The sequence below is a fragment of the Botryllus schlosseri genome, chromosome 5, assembly GCF_051294905.1.
Source record: "Botryllus schlosseri isolate E-star chromosome 5, Bs_hap1, whole genome shotgun sequence".
NCBI classification, from domain to species: domain Eukaryota; kingdom Metazoa; phylum Chordata; class Ascidiacea; order Stolidobranchia; family Styelidae; genus Botryllus; species Botryllus schlosseri.
The window spans coordinates 1,302,705-1,326,915 of record NC_137240.1 but is presented as its reverse complement, the minus strand read 5'-3'; the positions used below and the strand labels follow the sequence as shown (position 1 = coordinate 1,326,915).

Genomic DNA, 24,211 nt, shown 5'->3' with positions numbered 1-24,211 from the left:
TTATCTGCTGCATGCCGACTATGATTGTGCGGTGCAGGTCACGTCAAGGTTGCAATCGAGGAGCACAAAAACACGTTCGATCCTCACTATATGCGAGACTTTATCGACGAATTTCTCCAAGAGATGAAAGCAAACGAAGGAAACGACTCGTTTTTCGATGTAAGCACTTGCATCATCGCTCTACGACTGGGATGTTAACATTTACTAACCTGGTGGACCACGCTAATACGCAGGCCTCTGGCGAAACCCATATGGTTGCTATTGTCAAAGATCAGTATTATTACACGTCTAATACCTAACTATAGAATATTGATGCACAAGATGATCTGCGTATCAACCATTAAAACATGACCTTCACCCCAAACAAAAAGATGATAACAGGGTTATAATAATACGGTTATGGTGACTCGAATCATGACACGACTCGAGTAGCACTCGAGTCGCAATTTTTTTTAAACCCAACTTGACTCGAGCCTTTTTCTAAAAGTGCAATTGACTCGGTGGTGAATTGAATATGACTCGACTATATGAGTCAAAATGACTTGTGACTTGGTTTCAACCCTGGATGATAATGAATGCTTACTGTCAGTCATAGTCACTTCTGCTGTATAGAACGGGTGTGTGTCTTGACCTCAGCGAACCCATGTTGTCCGTGGTAGCCCCGTTTAAAAATCCCTGCTCCTGGAATTTAGTTTGTGCCAGTTCCGCCATTTTGAATCCTCTTGTGCGAACAAATGGTATTTCAGGAAGAGCAATTGGTGTATTACGTGGTCGATCTATTCGTTGGTGGCTCGGACACAACGTCGACTACTTTGAGATGGGCTATGCTCGCTTTGCTCACCTTTCCTGACATGGAGGAGAAGATATTCCGGGAAATTTGCTCTGTGGTCGGTGAGTAAATGCGATAAGCGAACTGTGTCTGCGTCCCAGTTCTGGCCAGAGTTGAACAACCAGAAATTTTTCAGGTTTTACAAATTCGATTAGTATTGGAATAAATGTATTCGAATTAATTTTGCAATTGTATCAAATTCTGAATAGAAAAATATAGCAACGGTACCTCCACAGTTTATTCTCAAATGTGATAATAATTAGATTTACTGAATGCGCATAAACTTTGAAATCCAATTAAATTCCTAATCATAAAGGACTACAAGAAAAAACAAGTTCAGTTCACGCCAAATCAAAATTCGTTCTCATAAACACGAGAACGGTAAATGTCAGTACACCGAGCTTGGCTCGTTTCGTGTCATACAGTTCGCCTGTAGCGTTTTCAAGTAAACCAAAACTTAGATTGGAATAAGAATGATACCTACACAAGTTTTTTCTCAAATTTGATAAGAATTAGAATTACTGCGTGTTCAGTTCAGATCAAACCAGAGCTCATTCTCATAAGCACGAAAAGAGCAAGTGTCTGTACTCCCGGCTGGGTTCGTTTCACACTCTATAGCTCTCCTGTTGGCAACACCTCGAGTATCAGTATCAGTTTTACAAAGACTTTTATCATTTCAAAACATCACAGGCCTGCGATATACAATGTAGAGATGGGAAGACACCAACCCAGGTCACACGCCCGCCCATACACCTACATGGCCTAGGCCAGGGGTCAGCAACACGCGGCCCGCAGGCTGCATGCGGCCCGCGAGTTCATATTTTGCGGCCCGCAACATGATTTGAGATTTCGGAACATAGCTAAGAAAACGTTTTGAAATGCTGAAATTGGCGTGCAAGGGCCCAAACACATTCAATACCGAGACGCTTTTGAAACGGTTTAGGGCAGTGGTTCTAAAACTGAGGGCACGCCCCCCCTTATGGGGGCGTGAAAGCATCTGAAGGGGGCGTGGAGCTGCGGTCAACTGAAAAGTTTTTCGCGCTCGGCGCGATTTACCTCAAATTTATAGTTATTGCACTGTGTATAATCCTGAATTCATATTATAGAATTCTCTCATCAACATTTATAACCTTCCATGCCATTAAACTATTTGTTGGGATAGGTAGCATTATGGATGCATTTTGTGATATGACGCGGGGGCGTAATTTTTCAGTATCATAAAGGGGGGCATGCCTGTCTAAAAATGTTTGAGAACCACTGGCTTAGGGCTTCCCCACAAGATTGCACAGCTCGGAGTTCAAAATAAATTGAAATTGATGACAATGATCCTTGGTTGTATTTTTATTCCTTTAACAAACCATTACTTTTTTGTGGTCACTATACCCATCGCCTATGTTAGGTAGCACAGCGTTGTACTGACGTAGAGTTTTAAAACGTGGTTGCCCACTTTATATCGATATTGAATACATGCGGCCCGCGGCCACTACGAAATTGGAAAAGTGGTCCGCAACCCGTTTTGAGTTGGCGACCCCTGGCCTAGGCGATACAAAGAGGAGGCATGTACTCTTGATGAAGATCAACAGATGATATTACAAAAGGACAAGCGACAAAATGAGGTGGCATGCGACTGAAGGCGAGATCGATATGTCAGGTTGTGGTCCGGTAAACTTGCGGACTGACTACTATTCATTGGAAAATAGAATTGGACAAGTAGAAGTCCTCCGTTAATTACCACCTCTGCAAATAAGTGTGACGTTTCACAACAACTGTTGGTTAGGTCGATGCAATCGTGACATATTTTGTTCATTTCCAGGGGAGAACAGATTCGTGTCTTTGAAAGACAAGGACGACTTGCCGTTCACCTGTTCAGTTATCCACGAAGTGTTACGTCACCGTTGCGTGGTACCTCAACTAGTGCCTCACAAGACATTGCAGGATGTCGATTTTCGAGGCTATCATATTCCGGCCGGAACCTTCGTGAGTTCATTCAAACCTGGCCTTTGTTTTAAAATTTACATGTTATCTAGAATTACTATTCCTGTTCGTAAATATATAGCATATAACGTAATGTGCATTTTCGAAACCTCACATCATCCATTGCTATGCTACGACATGTAATCAACTAAAATGGTTGCATCTGGACACGTGTAAGCTCTATGAAATAGATCAATATTCCCAATCCAAGAATCGTAGTTTATAGTTTTTCGTCCTCCTACTATCATGTTGTAACGTCACATAAATTGCCGATATTCTACACCCCTAGTGAACGATAACGATATTTCTTCAAATGTGACATTGAAACTATATTATCATAGTTTTTATCCAGTTTCGTCATTGTTGCTGTTTCTTCATCGTGATGTATATTGGTTTGATGAAAAATATAATTTACTTTCCCTCTTTAGATTATCCCTCACATTTGGTCTTCTCATTTCGACCCGAAAAACTTCGACCAGCCTCAACAATTTCGACCCGACCGTTTCATCAACGAAGACGGAGATTTCGTTCCAAGTCCGTTCGTGGCGCCATTTTCGTTCGGGCCTCGACGCTGTCTTGGAGAAAAACTCGCGACAGCCGAACTGTTCCTCATATTCACCAACATCGTGCAGAGATTCAAAGTCGTTCCGGACCCGAACAGCAGCTTGCCGGACTTCTATGATGGGGTGTTCGGTGGTTTTCATGCGCCGCACGAATTTAAGTGTCGGTTCAAGCCTCGTGAATAGATGAAGAGAGAGTCTTGATTTGTTAACGGTGCAATTCAGTAACATACATAACAATAGGGTTACCATGCATCCTACTTTAGGAGGATTTGTCCTTCTTTTTCCATTTTATGAAAATGTCCTCCGAGGACGTGTATAAATGTGCTCTTTTTTGAGATTTTGTCCTCTTTTTTGAGAATTTCAGTTAAATATAAGGCAAAATGCGACCGATACACCATGAAATAGCACTGAACTAACGCTGAGGCGGGTATATCGGGAGCTGAGCAGGAAAGTTGAACATTTTTTTAGTCAACCACCTCATAATGTGAAAGAAAATACTGTAATTTGGGCGCTGAGCGAGTTGGTTGACTTTTTTTAGTCAACCGACAACGAAGTGCGAAAAATTGACCATTTTTCAAGATTTTCTTCAGGTATTCTATGTTTGTAAATTTTGAAAAAGCTTCCTCCTTCCCCGATTCCAAAATATGGTAATCCTAAATAACAAAAATGCAATTGAGTGAATTGCGATGTACAGATAATCGAGATATAGTTATCATAGTCGAGGCACCCATGTCAGAAGCATCTTAATACAGACGACATTACTCCTCAAAACATTAAATGATTGGTTCTTAACCTGTACTAACCTTGGGAACACTTATGATACCAACTGCTTAATATCAAGTGACCTTATAAATTTTAGAGATATAGGCATTTCAGAACGATGGGGCTTCTATTTCCAACCCAAAACTTTTCTGCGTACGTCGCTGTACACGGCCTACCACCACAACACTCACAATTCGACCACTGACCCGGACTAGTTGCACACAACCAATGATGACCAAGACGGACATGTTACCCTGGGCTTCCCGGGAACAATGCTGTCCTTGAGCATATAAATAAGAGACATACACACTGAATGAAAAGTAATAAAATATACCATAAAAGGATAAGGGATGGAAATTAAGGTAGCATGTGTCGGTAGGCGAAGTCAATATGTCAGATCGAGGTACGGTAATCTCGTAAACACATGTGGTCATTTTATAACAGACGAATCGTGGGCTAAACTTATTAAAACCCATCTCAAACGATAGATCCTGTCGCAGTCATTACGAAAATATAAACTGTCGCTAGGTGACGATACCAATCCGATTAGGAACGCGAGCGAAATTACAATCACTCATTCAGCAGCATTCGTCATTTGCTAACGAGTTGTTGTTGTCTTGGAACGGGGTGAGATAGAGTGCTAGTCGAGCGCAGTGTTGTTAGTTGTTTACTGGTGGGATCGTATGACAGGCTCCTGTACCGTTTCCCAGCAAAACTTAGCGGGAAACAGATTGTATGTCTCAATGGCATGCGATAGGGTAGATCAGTCACAAAATTCGCTGACTCGAATGACTTTGATTCTCATATGAAATTTGTGATTCGCCAACTTTTTTAGCGGGGTTGCAGCGTTCTGCTGCATATTGCTTGTCGTGTGGAAATTCTGTGAAATTGTGCATATTATCGCATGTAAGCTTGAGCAATTGTTCCTTAGAACACCGATTCCTAAGTCAGTTGTTAGGAATACCAGTCAGCCCACAACATCACCGGACCTCGATCTGGCATATCGACACATGCGTCGTTCTTTTTCATCGCTAGTCGTTTTATATTATCCCTTATTTCTTTCCACCCAGTGTACATATGCAATGTGCACGTCTTTTATTTACATCGCCCTATAGGCCCAAGTGGGTGTCTGATTTTAACGACTACTCCAAGCATGGCCTACTAGTCCTACTGCTCCAAGTCGTTTCGACACCTTCGAAGAATCCTATATTTTCATTGTATCGCGGTTTTGTATGCAATGATAAAATTATTAATAAAACTGATACTGATATTGAGGAAAGTATATTATTGTCTCTTGTCATTCCACTAGCAAAAATCTGTCGTAGACCACCAGCGATTATTCGTTGCTTGATTGTGTTTTGAATTTTGAGATTGGAAAATCGGTTTTTCGAAAATCGAAATACCATCGATATCATCGATATAACTAAAGCACGAGCAACATTAGGTCAAGTATCCACTTCTATCGAATAACATCTCTTTTCGGCACCTAAAGCGTGTGTGTTGAAATGAGCACGATCGGGTGGGTGAATGCGCCGGAGGCAAATATGTATCGAGGGCTGAATGATATTAGAACTATAGGTGTCTGTAACAGTCGTCAGAAGACAGTTATTGGATTCGCTAAGCACCCACGCGCATGCATCCGAACGGAATCAATTAGGCTTAGTTGTGAGGAATTGACATACGTTTGAATGGAATCGACAATTATCTCGCCACTGGCGACCGGCGGGCCGGAACCAAATATCAATACTAGTATAGGATCAGGTGGTCAGTAGGGTTGTTCAAAAATAACTATTCTCTCTTAAAATTTTGCTGGTTATTCGATAATGTTGTTGGGTGGGCTGAAAACAAAACGCCGCACATCAAATCAATCTCAATTCCAACCTGTAGAGGTGAAGTTATTGGAGTTAGAAATTTTGAATTTATTCAAAAATATTGAAATTTTTTATTTCAAATTTTATTGGCAACAACGCGATATTGTCAAGTGATTCAAAAATAAGATGACAAACAAATTTAGTTGAATTTCGAAGCTACTGAAGTACAATTTTGGAATTGAAAAAAATTACTGCGGGAAATTCTTCAATTATTAATTACATAAGTGCTGCCTTTTTGGAGTACTCATTTAGGTTTGCATACTTTCACTACTCACTAGTTGAGTTTTCTGACAACTTCTCCTTCTACAGTTTTTTTTATGCAAAACTCCTTACTTCCGCACTCTGGATTAGAAAGTAGTTTTGGGTTTTACCTGCATTAACTCTATGAGTGAAATCGCCGCGACAACTTGGCAAAATTCCCCCTATATAATATCTCACGAATATTTGCACCACACTCTTAGCGAAAAGAGTGTGTATTGCGACCCGTGTACCACCACTGATATACTGGTGTGACTATACACCCATTCCGCATGCACAGAAGAACATACAGGAGGGTATGCACCTAGGCATGTAGGATTTATGACCGCGATATATTTCTGGGTGAGGTTCTATTTCCGTGTAGCACCCTTTTCGGCCATTTCGGTGTGAGTACACACCCTTTTCGCTAAGAGTTCATGCTATTTCAAAAGCATTGGCCTATGAATAGTAAATAACTGCTACAATTATGTGATCCTCGGCCAAATCCACATTTTGAAACTACCAAGTACTTTGCAGACCTTCAATATATACTTACGCTTGAATTAATTTTGACATGTTTGGGAAATCGCTTTTACTTCTTCTTGTACTAGAGTGGCAAGTTACGAGATTACTTCTACTTAAGTAAGATCGATGACAACTTTGACCACACCTGTGCAAAATTGGGAGAGATTATACACTTATACACCGATGATCCAGCCACCTCCGTTATTAAGTTCTGTATATTTGGGCTTCTCAAATTGGTAGCGTGATCTGATGCATTGTTGCGTCACAAGCACTTTCGTTGAATAGCTCCTAATTACTTGGCGAGGACGCTGCAGCATCACGCCGCTGCTATGAGAGCTATACCGATACCCTCCTTTCTAAAACCGTTCTGGATAACATGAAAGTTTTATAAACTATGCTTGAGATCATATACAAGTGGATCGTATTTCGATATTGTTGATATACCGTGAATTCCATATTCCTAAAGCAACGGTGCTGAGTACCTGCTTCACGTACGAGAGAAAGCGGCTTATTGCGAGTAGGCCGATACATTGAATGGTCAGAGAATGGTAACCGTCTTGCGTTTGAGTCCAAGGCATCTATCTATCTGCACTGCACATTGATTGCTTATTCATAGTTGATTGTGCTAACCAGCTAACGGATGAATTTCATATTGATATCGTACATAAAGGGTGCATATACACTTTATACAGTCTAGTCTAGTTTATGGGAACATAGCCTATGCCAGAAGGGAAAACAGCACGAATATGAACATCGTGAGATATATTGAGTAGACATGGAAAACTAAATAATTCTAGTGGTGTAATTGAACTAACTAAGCGAACTGCCGGTAATCGAATTTGTGAAATTTTTCTTTGCTTCAATTCTAATTCCAACCTAATTTCTGGTTTTCCTGTAAATGCTGCAGGGGAACTGTATGGTGCGCAACGAGCCTAGCTTGCAAGACATGTGCTGTTCTCATGGTCATTAGAATCAACCAGGATTCGATATTAACGGAACTTGATTTAATGCACAAGTTTTCGCGAATTCAGTAATTCTAATTGTAATTTGAAAAAAAACTTACAGCTATAATTCTAATTAGAATCTAGTATGGAACTATATGTGTAGCTATAAATCTAATTCTACTCTAATTTTGTAGCTGCAATTGTAATCTAATTCGGAAAAGCTGAAATTTCTAGTTGTCCAAATCTGATATTGAGTATAACCTGTCAATAATTGCGTGCGCGAAGGATTATCACGCCGAATTTCGTATTTTTTCGCATTTTACTACGGTAACTTACATACGGTAATCATTTTTCTCCTAGACTTACATAGGTTTATAGATTCTGTATGGTACAGTTTTTCCGGGAGCCTCATGTTTATCTCTCTCTGTTAATGATGTGGATGATGTTTGTACGGAAGCCTATCTGATTCTGTGGCTGTGCGATTTTTGTATAGATATTTTCAGCGACATTGCGAAATTTCTCTGAAATTTATACCTACCCTAGCGCGACTTAGATTTGAGCGATCGGGGTTGAAGAAAATGCCATTTCCACAGAGAATCGTGGAACCTGTTAATCTTAGCAGAGGTGGAAAGACGTTTTGTGAACTGGACGAGGTAAGTCTGTAGTAACGATCATAGTAACCATCATCATAAGAGATTCTTGAGTCGATTCAGATAAAACCAATAACCTCCACCTCCACCGGTACTTACAATATATTCAACCGGTATGCGGAAGAAATGACATCAAGTTTTCCAAAACTTTAGATCATTTTTCTGAATAGCTTTACAGCCAATGCCATCCATACTCTAGAAATGTCACATCTGTACACCTATAAGCTATGAGAAACAGATCGGAAATATTCCCAATCTATAGCGGTCACATATTATAGTCTATGACTCACTACCACCATGTTGTGACATCATGAAAACTACCGATATTTTTAACTCCAATGGCCGATAGCCCGATACTGATATGTCTTTCAAGTGTGGAGATATCGAATGTAGATTATGATATATAAAATCTGACCGGGAATGAAATTACGTTGCGGATGTATGTAGTGTGCTAGTAGGTGCATGAGATCGCGTATCATGTCTTGAATATAAGACTGATTTACTACATTGCTGTTTAGGTCGCCCGTTTCACCCTCAATAACGCTCTGTGTCAGCTTTCGTCTCTCTCAACCCACGCTGCGGATATCTTCGAACATCTGCACAAAGACCTGTTTCATTTCAACAGGTGTGTATTGTATACCAAAGTGCATTTTAGAGGGTAACCTATTTCGGTCATGATCAATACTAGGCATTTTTTTCATTCCCGTAATCCGCGTTCTGAGTTTTCCGCTGAACTGGAGCTGAGTCGAGCTGGGATTTCGTATGCATCCAAATTACGAACAATACCTTCGTGCGTATCTAAGGATTTAGCGTTACCTGCGCATATGATGAATTAGTGTTTATGGAACATTTCAATATGCATCGTATGTGCAGGTAGCGCCAAATACTCAGTTACGCACACAATGTATTGTTAGTAATTTGAATGCTTTTTGAATCTAGTACCGCGACTTCGCCCGTGTTTGTCAATGCAAATATCAAGCGCAATTTCAGTGAACATCTAATTGCGGATGTCTAAGTTCAGTGTTTCTACACGAGTTTGAGCTTATAGCCATTCGGTGAAATTAAGATGAACACATATTGGTTTACAATTCAAGATATCAAAGCAGCCTGCTGCATACTATCTTCAGTAGCTGAATCAGTAGCTATATACTAGACATCAGAATGAATCTGATAAGTATATAGTTTTGACACCAAGACTGTCATCTCACTACTCGGCTCTAATCATTGCTATTAGCACTTGATTACAATTCGATTACTCGGATCATTATGGCCAGCACTAACTTCAACGACATACGATTTTACAGCGATAGTTTTGCTCTTCGTATGTGATAATTATTATGAGTTACGATGATAGGAGATGTCGCCACGTGCATCGCAGGATCGCAGCAGTGCAAGCCGTCGTTAATGAAATGGATTCTGGAAATGTCCCGATACGTGAGTAGAGTAGACACTACACAGTCATTGACTCTGCGCGATCAAGAACTAGATTGCGCGCAAGAATGAAGCTACTGGGCGAAAAAATCTTACCCTGCGTGATTTTGTTGCGATTCTTTCGCCGAATTCAGAATTGAATTGAATTCCCAAGTTTTAGCGAATTCAGTCATTCTAATTCGAATGTGATTTGAAAAAACTGTGTAGCTATCATTCTAATTATCATCTAATTTGTAAAAGTTGAAAACTTGCCAGTTGCCAATTTGCCAGCACCGCCCGCCGTGCGCTCGGCGGATTGTTTGTTTATCGTGTTTGCGTACGTTGTCCTGAAGAGGATCAGGACAGATTTCTCAGGTCATGAAGCAGACAGAAGTTTCGCGCTTTCTCGCCAATACGCAGTGACCTCATTTAAAAGAGATCAGGTCGCGGTTGACCAAATTGAACGTTGCGACAACACTGCAAGCTACATGCGGCCCATTGCATTTGTTAGGCTCCATATCCCGTTCACTATGAGCAACTGTATATCAGAGGTGATCAACGTGGTATACATTGCTGACTCAAGTAGAAGTGGCAGTAACGGTGCAAATTCCTACTCGATCACAAGTAGAAGTAGCGATTTACAATACACGCCTAAACTATATCAAGGGAAGTAGAAAATGAAAGGTCTGAGAAGTGCTCGAATAGGTTCAATCTTCGAAAATATGTTCAGCATATGTGATGGTTGTTTCACGCGGCTATTACCATGTTTTCACTTTAAAAATAGAAAGTATGGTAAAAGAAGCAAAACCGACTTCAAAATGTAGAAGTATTTCGTTATTGAGCACTTCTGCTGTAGATATGCTTGCGCTGGCACGTTGCTGGCACGTTTCGTCTATGCGGTCACAGACCAAAACAATAGACGTTTTAGTCCGGTGTTGTAGTCCAGCATAGTCGGTTCGGTTTGTTTTGCTGAATGACATTCCATTGTCTTGTATTACATCAGAGATTTCCGATTTAACAATGGGAAGAAGCATGAATACAATCTAGCGATGCTTGAATGAAATAATTTGTTACATCAGCAGCGAACAAAATCAGGTTGCGAAAGAAGTTCCAAGTCGTCTTCGCAGGAATGACAAATTAATTCATGGGGTGATTCCTGTATCATTTGGTACTGTACTCAAATATCCCTGTTATACCCATACTTGCTGTAATTGCGGGTATTGTGCATGTTTCCTAAAACTACAGTGATGCGGTTAAGCTAAAGTCTCTAGGACAGGGGTGTCAAACACGCTGCCCGCGAGATCATTTTATGCGGCCCATTTTGGATTTTCAAGTATTCAACAGTATTTAACTTCCACAGATCTTTTTTTAGATTTGAGAACTTAAAATTTGCTCTAAAACTACTCCGAAAAACTGAAATTACTCGTCAAACTTCACTTTGACTTCACTTTCGAAAGTTACCATGCGGTGGAAGATCAGCTACGTCACATTACCTGTTTATGATGGTAAAACAGGACCCGTTGATGATCCGTGAGTGGAAATTGTGATTTGGACTTAGGCGCGACCTTCTGTATAAAATGACTTGAACTCGGACTGAATGGGTGATAAAATAAAAATGACTCGAATTGAGTCGGGTCAACTGTGATTCTGAACGCCGTGACTTGGTGCAACCACGGACGCAAGAAACTAACAAATTGTTATGGGGAATAGATATATATTAAAAGATCCTAGCGCTGCGTATTTAGCTATCTAAGCAGGTCGGCATGACAATGGCAAACATCGTCATTCTGCTGTCCCCTTGATCTACAGTTAGTTACATCCTGCGTCTTCTTAGATCTCTTCGTCCATGTTATGATCGCCAATTAAAGGTGGCGAGTAAGGTAGCGGTCTACTCCGCAGCTGCAACACCAATGGATTCTTCGGCGATTGAATAGTTCTATTACTATGTCACATAAATCATTATATGCAAGTTGTTATTGATCTGTTCCAATATTCGAAGGTAAATCTAACGCTGATGTAATTTCACTTTGGTAATGAGTATTGAGTGATGACATGATCAATAGCCTAGTTATCGGATCAATCTTTGTTAAATTCGGAAATATATGCTAGGATACCTATAATTGTGGCACGTCAAATGTCCGCTATTATAGCTACGAAATTATTACGCGACAGCATTTTACGATGTCATGATGCATTTCCGCTCGCAGCATGGTGTATATAACTTTATTTTTTGACAAACTATCCCAAGTATAACAACAATGTTATTCAAATATTTAAAAATGTGATATTTTCCGTGCCAGGCGTGAATTCACAACAGTAAATCACATTTGCACGATGTGTGTGAATGCCAGTCTGCAAGGTGCCGTCAAATAAGACCTGCATGGAAATACATTGAATACCCTTATATCGGAGCTGCGACCTGTGGCAGCATCAAAACCAGGAAGTTGGCCCGCGAGCACATTTGAGCTGCTTTAGGACATGTGGTGCAAGGCGCTCTGCCGAGTAGGATTTATTCATAAGCAACTTATAAACTTGCAATTCAGATAGTTTTATCAATATTATCGAAATACCGAATAATATAAGTTGCAGTTGTTGTGTTCCCCTTGGCGTTGTTTGCCTTGGTTAATTGTGGTTTTTGTGCGGTATACGTGGTTTGAATTTCATCTCGTGCTTTTGGCTCTCCTGCGGACGGCCATCGCTTAAATATCCTCAAGTCTTTACTGGTTGTATCATAAAGAGCAAAGTGTATTCAGCACAGTCCAATAGAGAGAGAGAGAGAGTCTTTATTTTCATCGAACCAAAATACATAACAAACGGCAGTGATGGTGGTACAGAAAATATGCGTGTACAGTATTCGGTATTAGATAGGAATGATCGATAAGACCGTGAAGGTCATCTAGTCTGATCACACCAGCATCAAACAGGTACACTTGACTCAGAACAGTCTGGCTGTAAAAAAATGTTTAGTTACGAAAGAAAAATAGAAAAAAAATTAAACAATGGTAGCAAATGATCAATGAAGCAATGTCTGGGCGAGGTAGGGCAACAGTGTTAGTGTAACGACAAGAGGTGATCAAGTAGGGCTTTTTTGAATCTATTATAAGGCAATTCACGGATATGTGATGGTAATGCATTCCAGATGATAGGTCCCGAGTAGTCGATAGATCTCTTAGTTAGGTTGCTATTGGGTTGGGGTAAGTAGACGTTTCCTTTAGACGAAGATCTCGTGTAATGGGAATGGACATGTTTAGCAGGTATGAAAAAGTCATCAAACACAGGAGGGAGACTATTGGAAAAATATTTGTGAACAACTTTTGATACTTCGAAGCGATACAGTTCATCAACTCGCAAAATTCGATGCTTACGGTAGTAAGGCGATAAATTGGTACGTAAAGGTACAGATGATACGCCAAACCAGACATTTAATACAAAGGATGAAGACTTCTTATGACTTATGAGCGATGTCTATCCGAACTGATGTTCTAGCGAGGTCTGATGAAGTGTTTTTGGCACACTGACCTATCGATCTCGCCTTTCATGACATGCCACCCCATTTTTTGTCGCTTGCTCTTTTCTACGTCCTTTACTTTCCTATACTATCTTCCTTTGCTTTTCATTCAGTGTGCATGTGTATGCCTCCTCTTAACATCGCCTAGGCCGAGGTGGGTGTCTGATTCCATAGAATACTCCAAGTCGCTTCGACACCTTCCTATCTTATCATTGTATCGCATTCTGTGGTGTATTGAACTGAGAAAAATTGCTAATAAACCAATGATGATGAATGCCGGAAATACTACAGCAAAGCACCGGCAGATGTCGCCGTCTCCCCACTCATCCTTTTAAGTTACTTGAAGAGCTTCTTGGAGGTACAGAACTTCAATATTGTATAAGTTACTTGAGTTGACTTGGATTCTGCTTTCCTTGATTGCGCTAGGTGATGCTGACAGAAGATATTTATTGCCATTGGGAAAATGTATTTCCCGAATTCGCGTTCATGTGACTATTATTTCAATACTATTGGAGGCGCAGAAGCGCAATATACGATTGAATAGTATATTCAGATTGCTATAAATCCGAATATATTGGGCCAACACTCGTCAGGGGTAATGATAGAGAATTGAAAAGAACACTGGATATCAACAATCGGTATCACCAAACAGCAAACATGATGTCACCGGCATGAAAATTCGTATTATCGAGGCGAACTGATGTCTAAATCAATGTATACTATCAATGCACTATTTTTAGATGATAGACGAACTCCTGTTGGCACAAACAAGGCTCACGTATTTTGACAACTGTTATATTCGATTTTGTCCGTAACATAACACCTATACCCACCTCTGGTCGCACAGAACTGTTGAGATGTCGAACATGAACATAAATCTGGACTATAACCAAATATAGAGAGCCATTTTCGTGTTCGATGAGTTTTTACTGAAGTTCTCAGTAATTAGGGACTTGGAAATCCGCGCGACGCTGCTCATATGGCTAAAGCTTCTCTGAGTTCAGCTTCAGGATAGTGCCCGAGTACCGAAGTAGGTTTCACCTGCTTGTACGACTGACTCAAATGGTTGTATTTTTTTTACTTTTCCCGCTTATACATGGAAAAGTATTTAGGCAAAAGTTTACTCAGTACATTTGGATTTTGAGAAAAAAAGGTTTTGTGATGGATATGCATTATTTTTATGAGTATATAATCTTCATAAGAATAGCTTGAAATAGTCCCTGTTTCACGGTAAATTATCATATTTTCGATAATTTCACCTATGTGTAGTGGCATTAGATGCATATAGCAGATGTGAAAGTAGCCACCTCTCAAAGTACTCGGCCCATTAACCAAATCTACTTCTTAAAGCCGCTTACTACAATAGTTTTTAAACGTTTCCTTGTACTCGAAGTAGTTTTGATAGGTCTTGGAAACCTCGACTTGTAATTGTAACTAAGTCGAAATTTACGGCGCAGCATTTTCATCTACTTGAGCAGTATCAGCATTAGTAGCAGTTTAATAATAATTTCATCGCTTCAGAACAACACAAGACTGCGATATAATGAAAGGATAGGAAGCTGTTGAAACGACTTGGAGTAGACTTTGAAGTGTGACACCCACCCAGGCCTAAGCGATGTAAGGCATGCACAATTGCACATTGTACAGTAAATGGAAAGAAATATGGGATAAGATACAGCGAGTGTTGATGAAAATGAATGACGCATGTGTGGATAGGCGAGGTTGTTATGTCAGGTTGAGGTCCGGTAGTCTTGAGGATTGTTAGTACAACGTTGGATCCTTCGGTTGTCACTATTCCGTACTCACCTAACATATGATACGTGAATGGCGCCGTCGTCATACTGCGTATACCGTTCATTTTAGTTGAACGGATGCTCGGTCTGCGTAGAACCCCAACGCCGTAAATAACCAGTCAATGAAAACGCCTTCCGTCAACGTCGCAAGTCACGTAAGCGTCTCCCACGATACACAATACCTTTCCGCCGTGTTTTGGCGCGCCGCCTATTCAAGATAAACAGATCGCACTTCCGCTGACTAAATGACTACCGGTGTCCGTTATAATGTGGAAGGTCGTATATCACTGGAACGTCATCATTGTTTTTGTGGTTTTTAATCTTTTTACCCGCAATTTCCCATTTGTATCTTCCTTGAGTTTGAGATATGAAACTTATAAAAGTATGCAAATAAACACTTCGCATGATATCTATCCGCAAGGCATCACAGTCAGAGTTGCGACATCTCGAATGTTTTCACATTTTCCGAATCATATTAGAATTAGAACCATAGCTACGCTGTTTTTCTTTCCAGATTCGATCAGAATTAGAATTCCTGAATTGGCTAAAACTTTGAAATTGAATTCAGTTGCGATTTATAATGAAATACAACATCATATAATATCAGAGCTTATTCTCATAAGCACAAGAATGACAATTGCCTCTGCATGTTGTGCACCCAACTGGGCTCGATTCGCACCATACAGTTTTCCTGTAGTGTTTCAGGAAAACCAGTAACTATATTACAATCTAAACAAGGGCATAGAAATGTTTCGCATATTAGATTAGAATTACCTCACTGGCATTACCCAGTTGTCAAATTTGCCCGTAGTTACGCACCTAGCAGTTACTGCGCCTAATGTAGCTCGGACAGACTCGCTTTTGACCGCTACCTGTTGACGAAAACGGCATAAATCAGACGATATCAAAGTCTTGCGGTGGTAGCGCGCGTAATGTTTGAACAATTAGTTAACCATTGTTAGCATGACGGAATAATGGGCGATGTAATCCCAGTCGTCAGATGCGATCGCTGCGAGTAAACAATCGCGTGGTACATTCACGGAAGCGATAACTGTCGGTTAGTCGGCCCTTTTGTTAAGTTATCGCTGTTTGTGAGACCGTCTAGTATTCGATAGAGCTGACTTGACTTCGCACAGTTCGTAGCAGTAATGGTTTTGTGTTTGCTAGTTATACTTTGAGGGGTTTGATTCTATTTCTCCTTAGCACGCCTTCTCATAGTAAAACACAGCTCAGTTGTGATCTGCTGTTATTCGGGTTGCTCTGCTAGAACCATCTTGCATAAATGAGCAGTATGATCACTAGGGCGCAATGATTGCGAGTGAGAACTGCTCTCACCAAACGCGCTACGTGAAACACATTCACTGCACCGATTTCACATGCATTCAGAGATGTTATTATTACCGATTAGAAAACCATGCTCCTCATTAACGGAGCGGTAATTATTCCTTATGAGGTCGTATCCGGTCGGCATTTCATTGACGTGGTGATTAGGAGCACTTTGAGTAGCCTTTTACTCGCGAGATTCGTATTGCCGTAAAGCATTGATCCCGTGCGATATTTCAGCCCACGGCAAGCGTGTATTTATCTGAGAGTAGGGAGGCGAAAAGTGGGTTTGATAACATGTTGTCGCGTCGCGTAACCACCGCGTGGAAATCGAAGACGTGGGTTTCTTGTTGTCAAGCGAAATTTTTATCGACGGAGATCAGTCTGAGAGCGTATGTTGTGCTAGGCTTCACCGGTATTTCGGGTTTCATTGTTTTCTTCTGTTATGTACACCTGGCTGTTGCTTTCAGTACCACATTCACCGCAGTATAATATTTAACACGACGACTTTTCGTGTGCCCCTTATCAAGAGTTAACGGCGCAATAGCTGTTGGTAAAGGTCGCACGAAACTTCTTCCAGTTAATGAGATATACTGCAATGATTGTAACCATGGATGCAGTATTCGAGTTCCGGACCGCTCAAGTATATTTGACAAGGGAAACTTGGTTACAGTAGCATATGTAAATGTTGGTAGTATGTTAGCAAGGCGATTGGCAGTGTAGAATCCATGATAGTGGTTCTTAAGCTTGTTTCAAATGAATCCAAGGCCTTGGCTGAGCCAGTCTCCCAGGGTTCGCTGGATGTCAAGACACACAGTTAACTCGTATCGCAGAAGTCACGCTCATCTTTAGTAAATAATAATCATTATAATAGTTTAGTGTTTCAATGGTTTTCTTCTTTTAGCGCTGTTGTTGATGCACAGTTCATTTAATGCATCAGTAATCTCTAGTATTGTATGTGATGTGTAATGTTTTAGATTTATGTGACTAGGCGGAAATTTGGGGTTCGCCGAAAGCTTGCAGATTTGCGTGATTGTAAAACTTCAGAATCTATGATGTAAGAGTTTTGCAATTGAATGGCTTCTACTCTATTTGCATAAAAGAGTTTGAGTTGCTTACTGACGATTAGTTTTTAATAAACGGGATGTACTACGCCAGTCTCCAGCGTACCACATCAGACACTTAGCTATGCTTTCAAATACTATATCATCGCTACAACAACAAGAGCACGGCGGACTCATTCATATTTCATGGACCGCAACTTTCTCTTGTTTGGGCTCAAGAGTAGTAGCCTCACCGTTCGCAAGGGTCAACGTCTATCGCCATAGCTTTCCGCGTTGGAGCATAATGAATATTTCAGGTCTAGTTTGTCTTCTATCCTGAGCGCTTCCAGCGATCCCAGATTCGTGCTGGCTATTGATAACCACTGAGAAGAGTGAGAGCGATGTTTAGGCGGTTGAGTTTTTGAATGTTAAGGCATTAAGGGGTTACTAGTCACAGTCGCGGTGTAATTATTTCAGGTCGTCCATCAATTTTATTACCGTTTACAATCACCTTTATTTATTGAATGTACGCGATGCTGTTTTGACGGCCCTATTTTACTCATAAAATGAGGAGCGATATCCAGACAGTTCTGGTTGTTTGTTGTCTATTAAACACAACTGTTGGTGTTGGTTAGGGCTCTTCAAAAATGATTATCAATTCCAAACCGTGGAACTGGAGTAATTGCCGTCGAAAAATTTGGATTTGAATAAAATAGTATTTACCACTATAATAAATAAAGAATTGGTCACCGTAAATACTATTTTCTTCATAATCGAAATTTTTCGACGGCAATAACTCCGCTTCCACTGGTTGAAATTGAACCAAATTTGGTGAACATCGTTTTCTATGGACAACCTAACACTTTCATGGGGTGAACAGAAAATTTTCAAATTTTTTGTTATTTATTTTTATATAATAAATAGAAACTTTCTTCTCCTGTAGCAATGCGGCTACTGGTTGGAATTGAACCAAATTTGGTGTGTAGGCTTGAATTAGGTAAACTAACAATTTTATCAAGTAGCCAGTACGATTTGAGAGAAAAAGTCATTTTTGAAGATCCCTAGTGTTGGTGCTTATCACTAGGGCTGGATACCGTGCTCGGTGCCTCCAAACGTTAATTTATCAACGAGGTTTATACGCCTTGTTACGAATGAGGTTGTCGTAGGTATTATCATTCTCAATGTGTAGCAGCTATCTGTAAAGTTTGTTCCGGGATCTCATCACATTCCATTATTGATTTTATGTTTCCAGCGACCGCTGCGTTGGCCTGAAAACTTGATGGCTTTATGGCAGGCTTGTTTGTTGAGGATTAGAACGTCGTAGACTCGAATCGCCGTTCTTTATGCGGTGTTGACTGAGCGAGTGTGACTCGGGCGTCCGCTGATACGTGGCGGAAAGCGTGGCTCTGTTTACGGCTTTCGCGGCGACACGCGCTAGAGATATTGCAAGGAAGACAGCCGCGTACTTGGCGAGATCGTGCAGCGAGTATTTGTCACTGGGCGTTGACAAGTCTATTGCAATGAAACAAGTACAGTACGGCAGCACACGGGTGCAATCGGTATATGCCAATGATGAGCATTGTCTAGCTAGCAGACTAATCGACAGCTAGATTTTTAATCTAATAGGCGAAATGTTTCTATGCTCTCTTAAATTCTGATCTAATTTATGATTTTCCTGAAAATGCTACAGGAAAAATGTATAGTGCATACCAAGCCAAGCTCGGTATACAGGCATTATCCATTCTTGTGCCTATTAGAAGAAAGTCTTCTTAATAACTTGATTTTCTTCGTATTTCTCCTAATCCTGAATTCAATTGAAGTTTCGAGTTTTCACTAATTCAGTAATTATATTTCTAATATAATTTAAAATAGCTGAACATTTTCTAGGAGTCCGACTCTGGTTCCCACCGTTGTACGCAGAGTTGCTTGAATTCCAATTTTACTTCTCGACGGCCAATCAGTTTCATCAGCGCACACGAGACGCCATATCGGTCCGAGTTGAATTTCCTCTCCCGTTTCAGATTTTTGTTTCCGAAAGGTGATAAAATTAATGAAACAAGGGTTATTAAACAGGAGTCGTTGATTCCCTTGGGACTAGTTTGAAGTGGTCCGTGTCATTACAATAACATTTTATGTGTTTTTATTTTGAGGTCGATAAAATTTGGTCACATTGTCGATAATAGCATAATGCCGCCTAAAATCAATTCAATTTTCGATTGAATTGCCTAAATTTCCTTTACGTCATTCCGATGCCAATTCACTCTGATTTTATTGCGTTGTGCAATTGATGTAGTTAAGAAACCGTTTTCTCGGACTAGGTCACAAAGGGAGATCACGTAAACCCTAAATAATTTTTAGGGGTCTGCGCTAAAGTTTGCGAACCCATGATTTAAACGTCTCGGATTCTGAATCATACCACTGAGTGTTCCCGATGGAAATCCAACTCGGCATATACGAGACCACTTGATTCTTGTATGAGTACCGTGAACAGACTGGTACTAACCACCAATCGAGTTATAGTTGACGGTCAACGAAGTCCTGCTTTTTGAGCTGATCTAGCTCTAGTTGCGGATTGTGGAAAGTGAGTAGTAGTAGTACTAGTACTAGTTCGAGTCGCACAATTTCATGAAACATTTAGAAAATTCGTGTCGACGTTTGGCGTGAATCGTGATACCGGTGGTCTATTGTAATTAATGAGTTGATTCGCAATTGACTTTGGTTAGCTGTATTTTAGATAGTTAGTTACGGACTTTCGAAAGTCGATGGTTCTAGTTGCGAGTTTCTATTTGCGCATTTTGAAGATCCAATAGTTTGTACAAGTCCGGCGCTGAATTCCCAGTACGGTCGTTCATAAAAACAACTTTACCATTCGGTCGTATCTCGTAATAAAGCGTTATTTGTTCAACTTGGTCCCCGCGTTTGGAAATGAAAGAATGTTTCGATTAAATGCAACATGGTCTTGAAATGGAGCGTGAGAAGCGATGTCGAAGCGTCGTTGCCGGACGCCGTCGCGGTGATGGATTACGACGTAATGGGACGGAGTATATAGCCGCCGATAACACCACGAGACTTGGTTCGCAATTTTGTACGCCATGCTCTTATTAAAAATGCTGCTATTGCTCCGATATGATAATCTATGTTTGCCCAGCGGATATACGCTGACAGTTAGCCGGGCAGGCAATCACGATTATTCCAATATAGAGTGCCACACACTGTCGTAGTGTATTTTCAGCGTACACACCACTGTAGGAAATAATCCGACTTGCGTCTCAATACTCACACCCATCAAACGTGTAAGAATTGAATATTTTTTCATGTGTCATGCATTTATAATGGTTAATATAATCAATTCTCTATTAGTTGCTGACGATTACCCCTGATGAGCGTTAGCCGAAAATAATTGGGTTTCGTTCAATATGAATACATGATTAGTATATGTATATTGAACTTCTAGTTACAGCTCGTCAACAACCCGACCGAGTCATTCCATAGCAACTGCAAGACGTTTATAAATCTGGAATTTGAGTCGTATTGGATATTGCGGTATAAATGGCGTCAGGGCTCAAACTGATGTTGTTCCATTAGTACGTGTTTACGACATTGTTGTTATCTGGGAGATGGTTCCCGGTCGATGATTAATTCGATAATGTTTGATTTAGCGCCAGGAACGGTCTTTAAAAAGCCATTATGTTATTTTACTTTCGAAGCAACCACGGTGCGGAAATAGGCTCGCGTGCAATAAACCTGCGCTTTACTTCAATTTTAACTCAGCATCGTTGGCCCGGGCCTTGTCATGAACTTGAGTGATATGTGTAAGTCCAATTTCGCTCCATTTTCCAATCAAGTAATTTTATGCTCCGTGGGTCGCTTTTGAAACTATCCGGAAATTTGTGGACGTTTCAGATTTTCGTGAACTCGAGTCCCCATTACATTTTTTAAGCCTGAACTAGTCGTTTCAAGTTAATTTCTTCAGTAAAAATGAAGAGCTTCACCTCCTGGATTGGAATAAGCTTCATTTTTCTTCGATTACCGGTACTTAAAGTTTACACGGTTTTCGTCCAGTTTTCACCACATGTAGCATGGAGTTGCACTTGTTCGGGAAGACGCAGCATTTTGAGTACCGGTAGTAATACCCCCTGAACATGATCGCAGAGTGTGTTATAGTTATGATTGAAAAATGAGTATACATACATGGGCGAGTGTATCTGATACTATTTTCTTTGCGATCGTGAGAAAGGTACATATTTAAACTCCGTAGGTATAGCCCTTACTATGTATAAACTCGTAGAAATTCATACTCGAAACCTTCATACGTACATCGGTCTGCTAATTTCCGACACGCTATCGCTAAGTACGAAGCAAATAAGGAGTAGATTTTGGGCACCAATGTTTGTAATCTGGTAAAAAGAGGATTTAGAGCATTTGGTTGGGCAGAGGATGCTACCCTACCGCGTTATTTGTAAACATTATCCGATCCATACGATATCCAGATTTCACATCTATCTTCAACTCGAGTACTTTAATGACTTCAGACTTATACAAGCTACTGGATTTTCAAAATGTGTAACTAGAACTGCTCACTTTCAACGTTCGCAACGACTATAACTATAATTGCTTATCTTTTTAAAACTCGCAACTATAACTATAACGTGAACTACTCACTTTTTAAACCTCGCAACCAGCGCCAGAACTGGAACTAACGACCTTTAAAATCTACAACTAACTATATCGCGTATTTGCAACTAGAACTAGAACTGCTCGCTTCAAAATTCGCAACTATAACCCAATTTTCTAAATCCGCCAATAGAACTAGAACTACTTAAAAACGCATTAGTTTTTCGACCGACAAGTAACTAAATGGGTAGTTTGTACATGCACAGGTTTGTCTTCTACACCGAATTGCGATGCTTATTAAAGTAGATCGGTGTTGAAAAGCTCTTGTAGTTCAATATCGAACGGGAAAACTGGGACGAGATCTTCAGTGTTCAGTGCACTGTGTTTGAATCTCTGAACCAGTGCCCAGCCTAGTTCATTTTCATGTGCCCACTTTCACCTACTACGAGCGGAATAACGAACGCATTTCAACCCGTCTGCCCTTTTCTCTTCACTTGATGCTAAGCGCGCGTGACGTAACCGGCGCGTTATGATAATGCGTGCGAGATTTCCAAACCGTGTTCGTCACAGAGGCAAGGTGAAGTAAATAGTCTGGAAACAAACATCAACTTGATGATGCGATTGTTGATATACAAAGTCTTTTTTAATCCTCCACTAGTTGCTGGCGATTACTCCTGGTGAGTGCCAGCCGACAATATTCGGGTTCATTTTGATATGTGATAATTGTATATTGAATTTCTGTACCTCCAATGGGCTATTTGGATATCAATTTGATCAGTTTTTAACTATCAAGCCTTCTTGTCCATACCGTCTATAGCTTGGTCAAAGTTTACTCTGCTTTCGAATGCGCAAAGCCGTGATATTGAATAGATTTGACGTGATATGAATTCAGAAGTCAATTTTGCCTCGCGTAACTATGTAACTATCTTGCCGTAGCTCACTGAGCCAGTCTCGGGTACGCAGGAGGTTAAACACACACGACCAAGGCAGTAGAAGTTGCACTGTTTCAACAGCAGTATATTCTGTAGTCATGCATTATATGTGTCAGTGGTAGATTTGTTTTTGTGACTAGGCGAAATTTTAGGGTTCGTCGAAGGCCTGCGGATTAGCCTAGGCGTTCGCCAAGTTATTAAATATTGAGAACCACTGGTCTGATATATACGCGCTATGGGTGACGTCGCTCTGCTGTAACGAACTTGGGAACGGCGCCGTATATATGACGCTGTGCTACTAAATCGTTTTGGCGCACTTGCGATGTATTCGACGCTAAATCGGATCTCTTGTGAAGTTGCCCGGGATTGTATTCCCCTCGATCATCGCTTTCTTAGCGATTAGCTGACTCATCTGCTGGAATCTTGTGCGAGTGGGGTTCCAGCGGCTATTTATTCAGTCGGATTTTGTGCCGAAAGCGAGCGCAGAACTTTGCGGCAAACAGTGGTAGCTTTCTGGTTATTTAGCGGCGGAGCGGTGTTAGATATGACTCTGCATTCTCAACTCGCAGAATTGGACAACTAGTTATAAATGCCCTCTAATGCTAATCTAATTTGTGAAATTTTTTCTTCCTCTTATATGAATTCTAATCGAATTTTTGGTTTTCCTGAGAAGCTGTATAGTGCGAAACGAGCCAGGCTTGCTGTACAGACATTTGCAATTCTCGTGCTTATGAGGACGAACTCTGGTTTGATACGAACTAAAGTTTTCGCGAATTCAGTAATTCTAATTCTAATCCAATTTGGATAGAACTGTGTTGCTATGAGTCTAGTTATAGTTCGATTTAGTATAGACCGTGTCACAATAATTATAATTATAATCTAATCTTGAAAAGCTGACAAATTATAGTAATTACCGATTCCGGCTCACGGTCGCCAGAATTCAAGAACGCGATCGGCATTGAAACGAAACAGTTGGTAGCGTCAGGAGCGAAGTTTATATAATTGCAGTTTCTATACTGTCTTCCTTCCGACAGTGAAACCCTTGAAATGTCGACTAATCCTGTCGCAGCGTTATCTTACACAGGCACAAATCAAGGCACTTTAGTGGAATGTGAATCTAAATGAATAGTATATTCATATTGAAATAAACCCGAATATTTTCGGCTGACACACGTCAGGGGTAATCGTCAGCAACTCGTTAGAGGATTGGAAAGAACATTGTATATAAACAAT

The 24,211-nt window shown here is 40.6% G+C and overlaps 2 protein-coding genes across 4 annotated transcripts in view; both read left to right on the top strand.

Moving 5' to 3' along the window:
* LOC145439594 (cytochrome P450 2U1-like) overlaps positions 1-3,703 on the top strand; it is a 30,404-nt gene extending 26,701 nt beyond the window's left edge. For all 3 annotated transcript variants that reach the window (XM_080317100.1, XM_080317099.1, XM_080317098.1), the window contains exons 6-9: positions 38-159; positions 747-891; positions 2,643-2,806; positions 3,232-3,703. In XM_080317100.1, the coding sequence (XP_080173226.1) occupies positions 38-159; positions 747-891; positions 2,643-2,806; positions 3,232-3,549 (749 nt within the window). In that variant the 3' untranslated portion in view covers positions 3,550-3,703. The remainder of the gene's footprint in view (positions 1-37; positions 160-746; positions 892-2,642; positions 2,807-3,231) is intronic.
* Positions 3,704-8,187: 4,484 nt separating this feature from the next.
* LOC145439583 (uncharacterized) overlaps positions 8,188-24,211 on the top strand; it is a 64,400-nt gene continuing 48,376 nt past the window's right edge. The window contains exons 1-3 of the mRNA XM_080317081.1: positions 8,188-8,358; positions 8,874-8,980; positions 9,710-9,789. Coding sequence (XP_080173207.1) covers positions 8,284-8,358; positions 8,874-8,980; positions 9,710-9,789 — 262 coding nt within the window. The 5' untranslated portion in view covers positions 8,188-8,283. The remainder of the gene's footprint in view (positions 8,359-8,873; positions 8,981-9,709; positions 9,790-24,211) is intronic.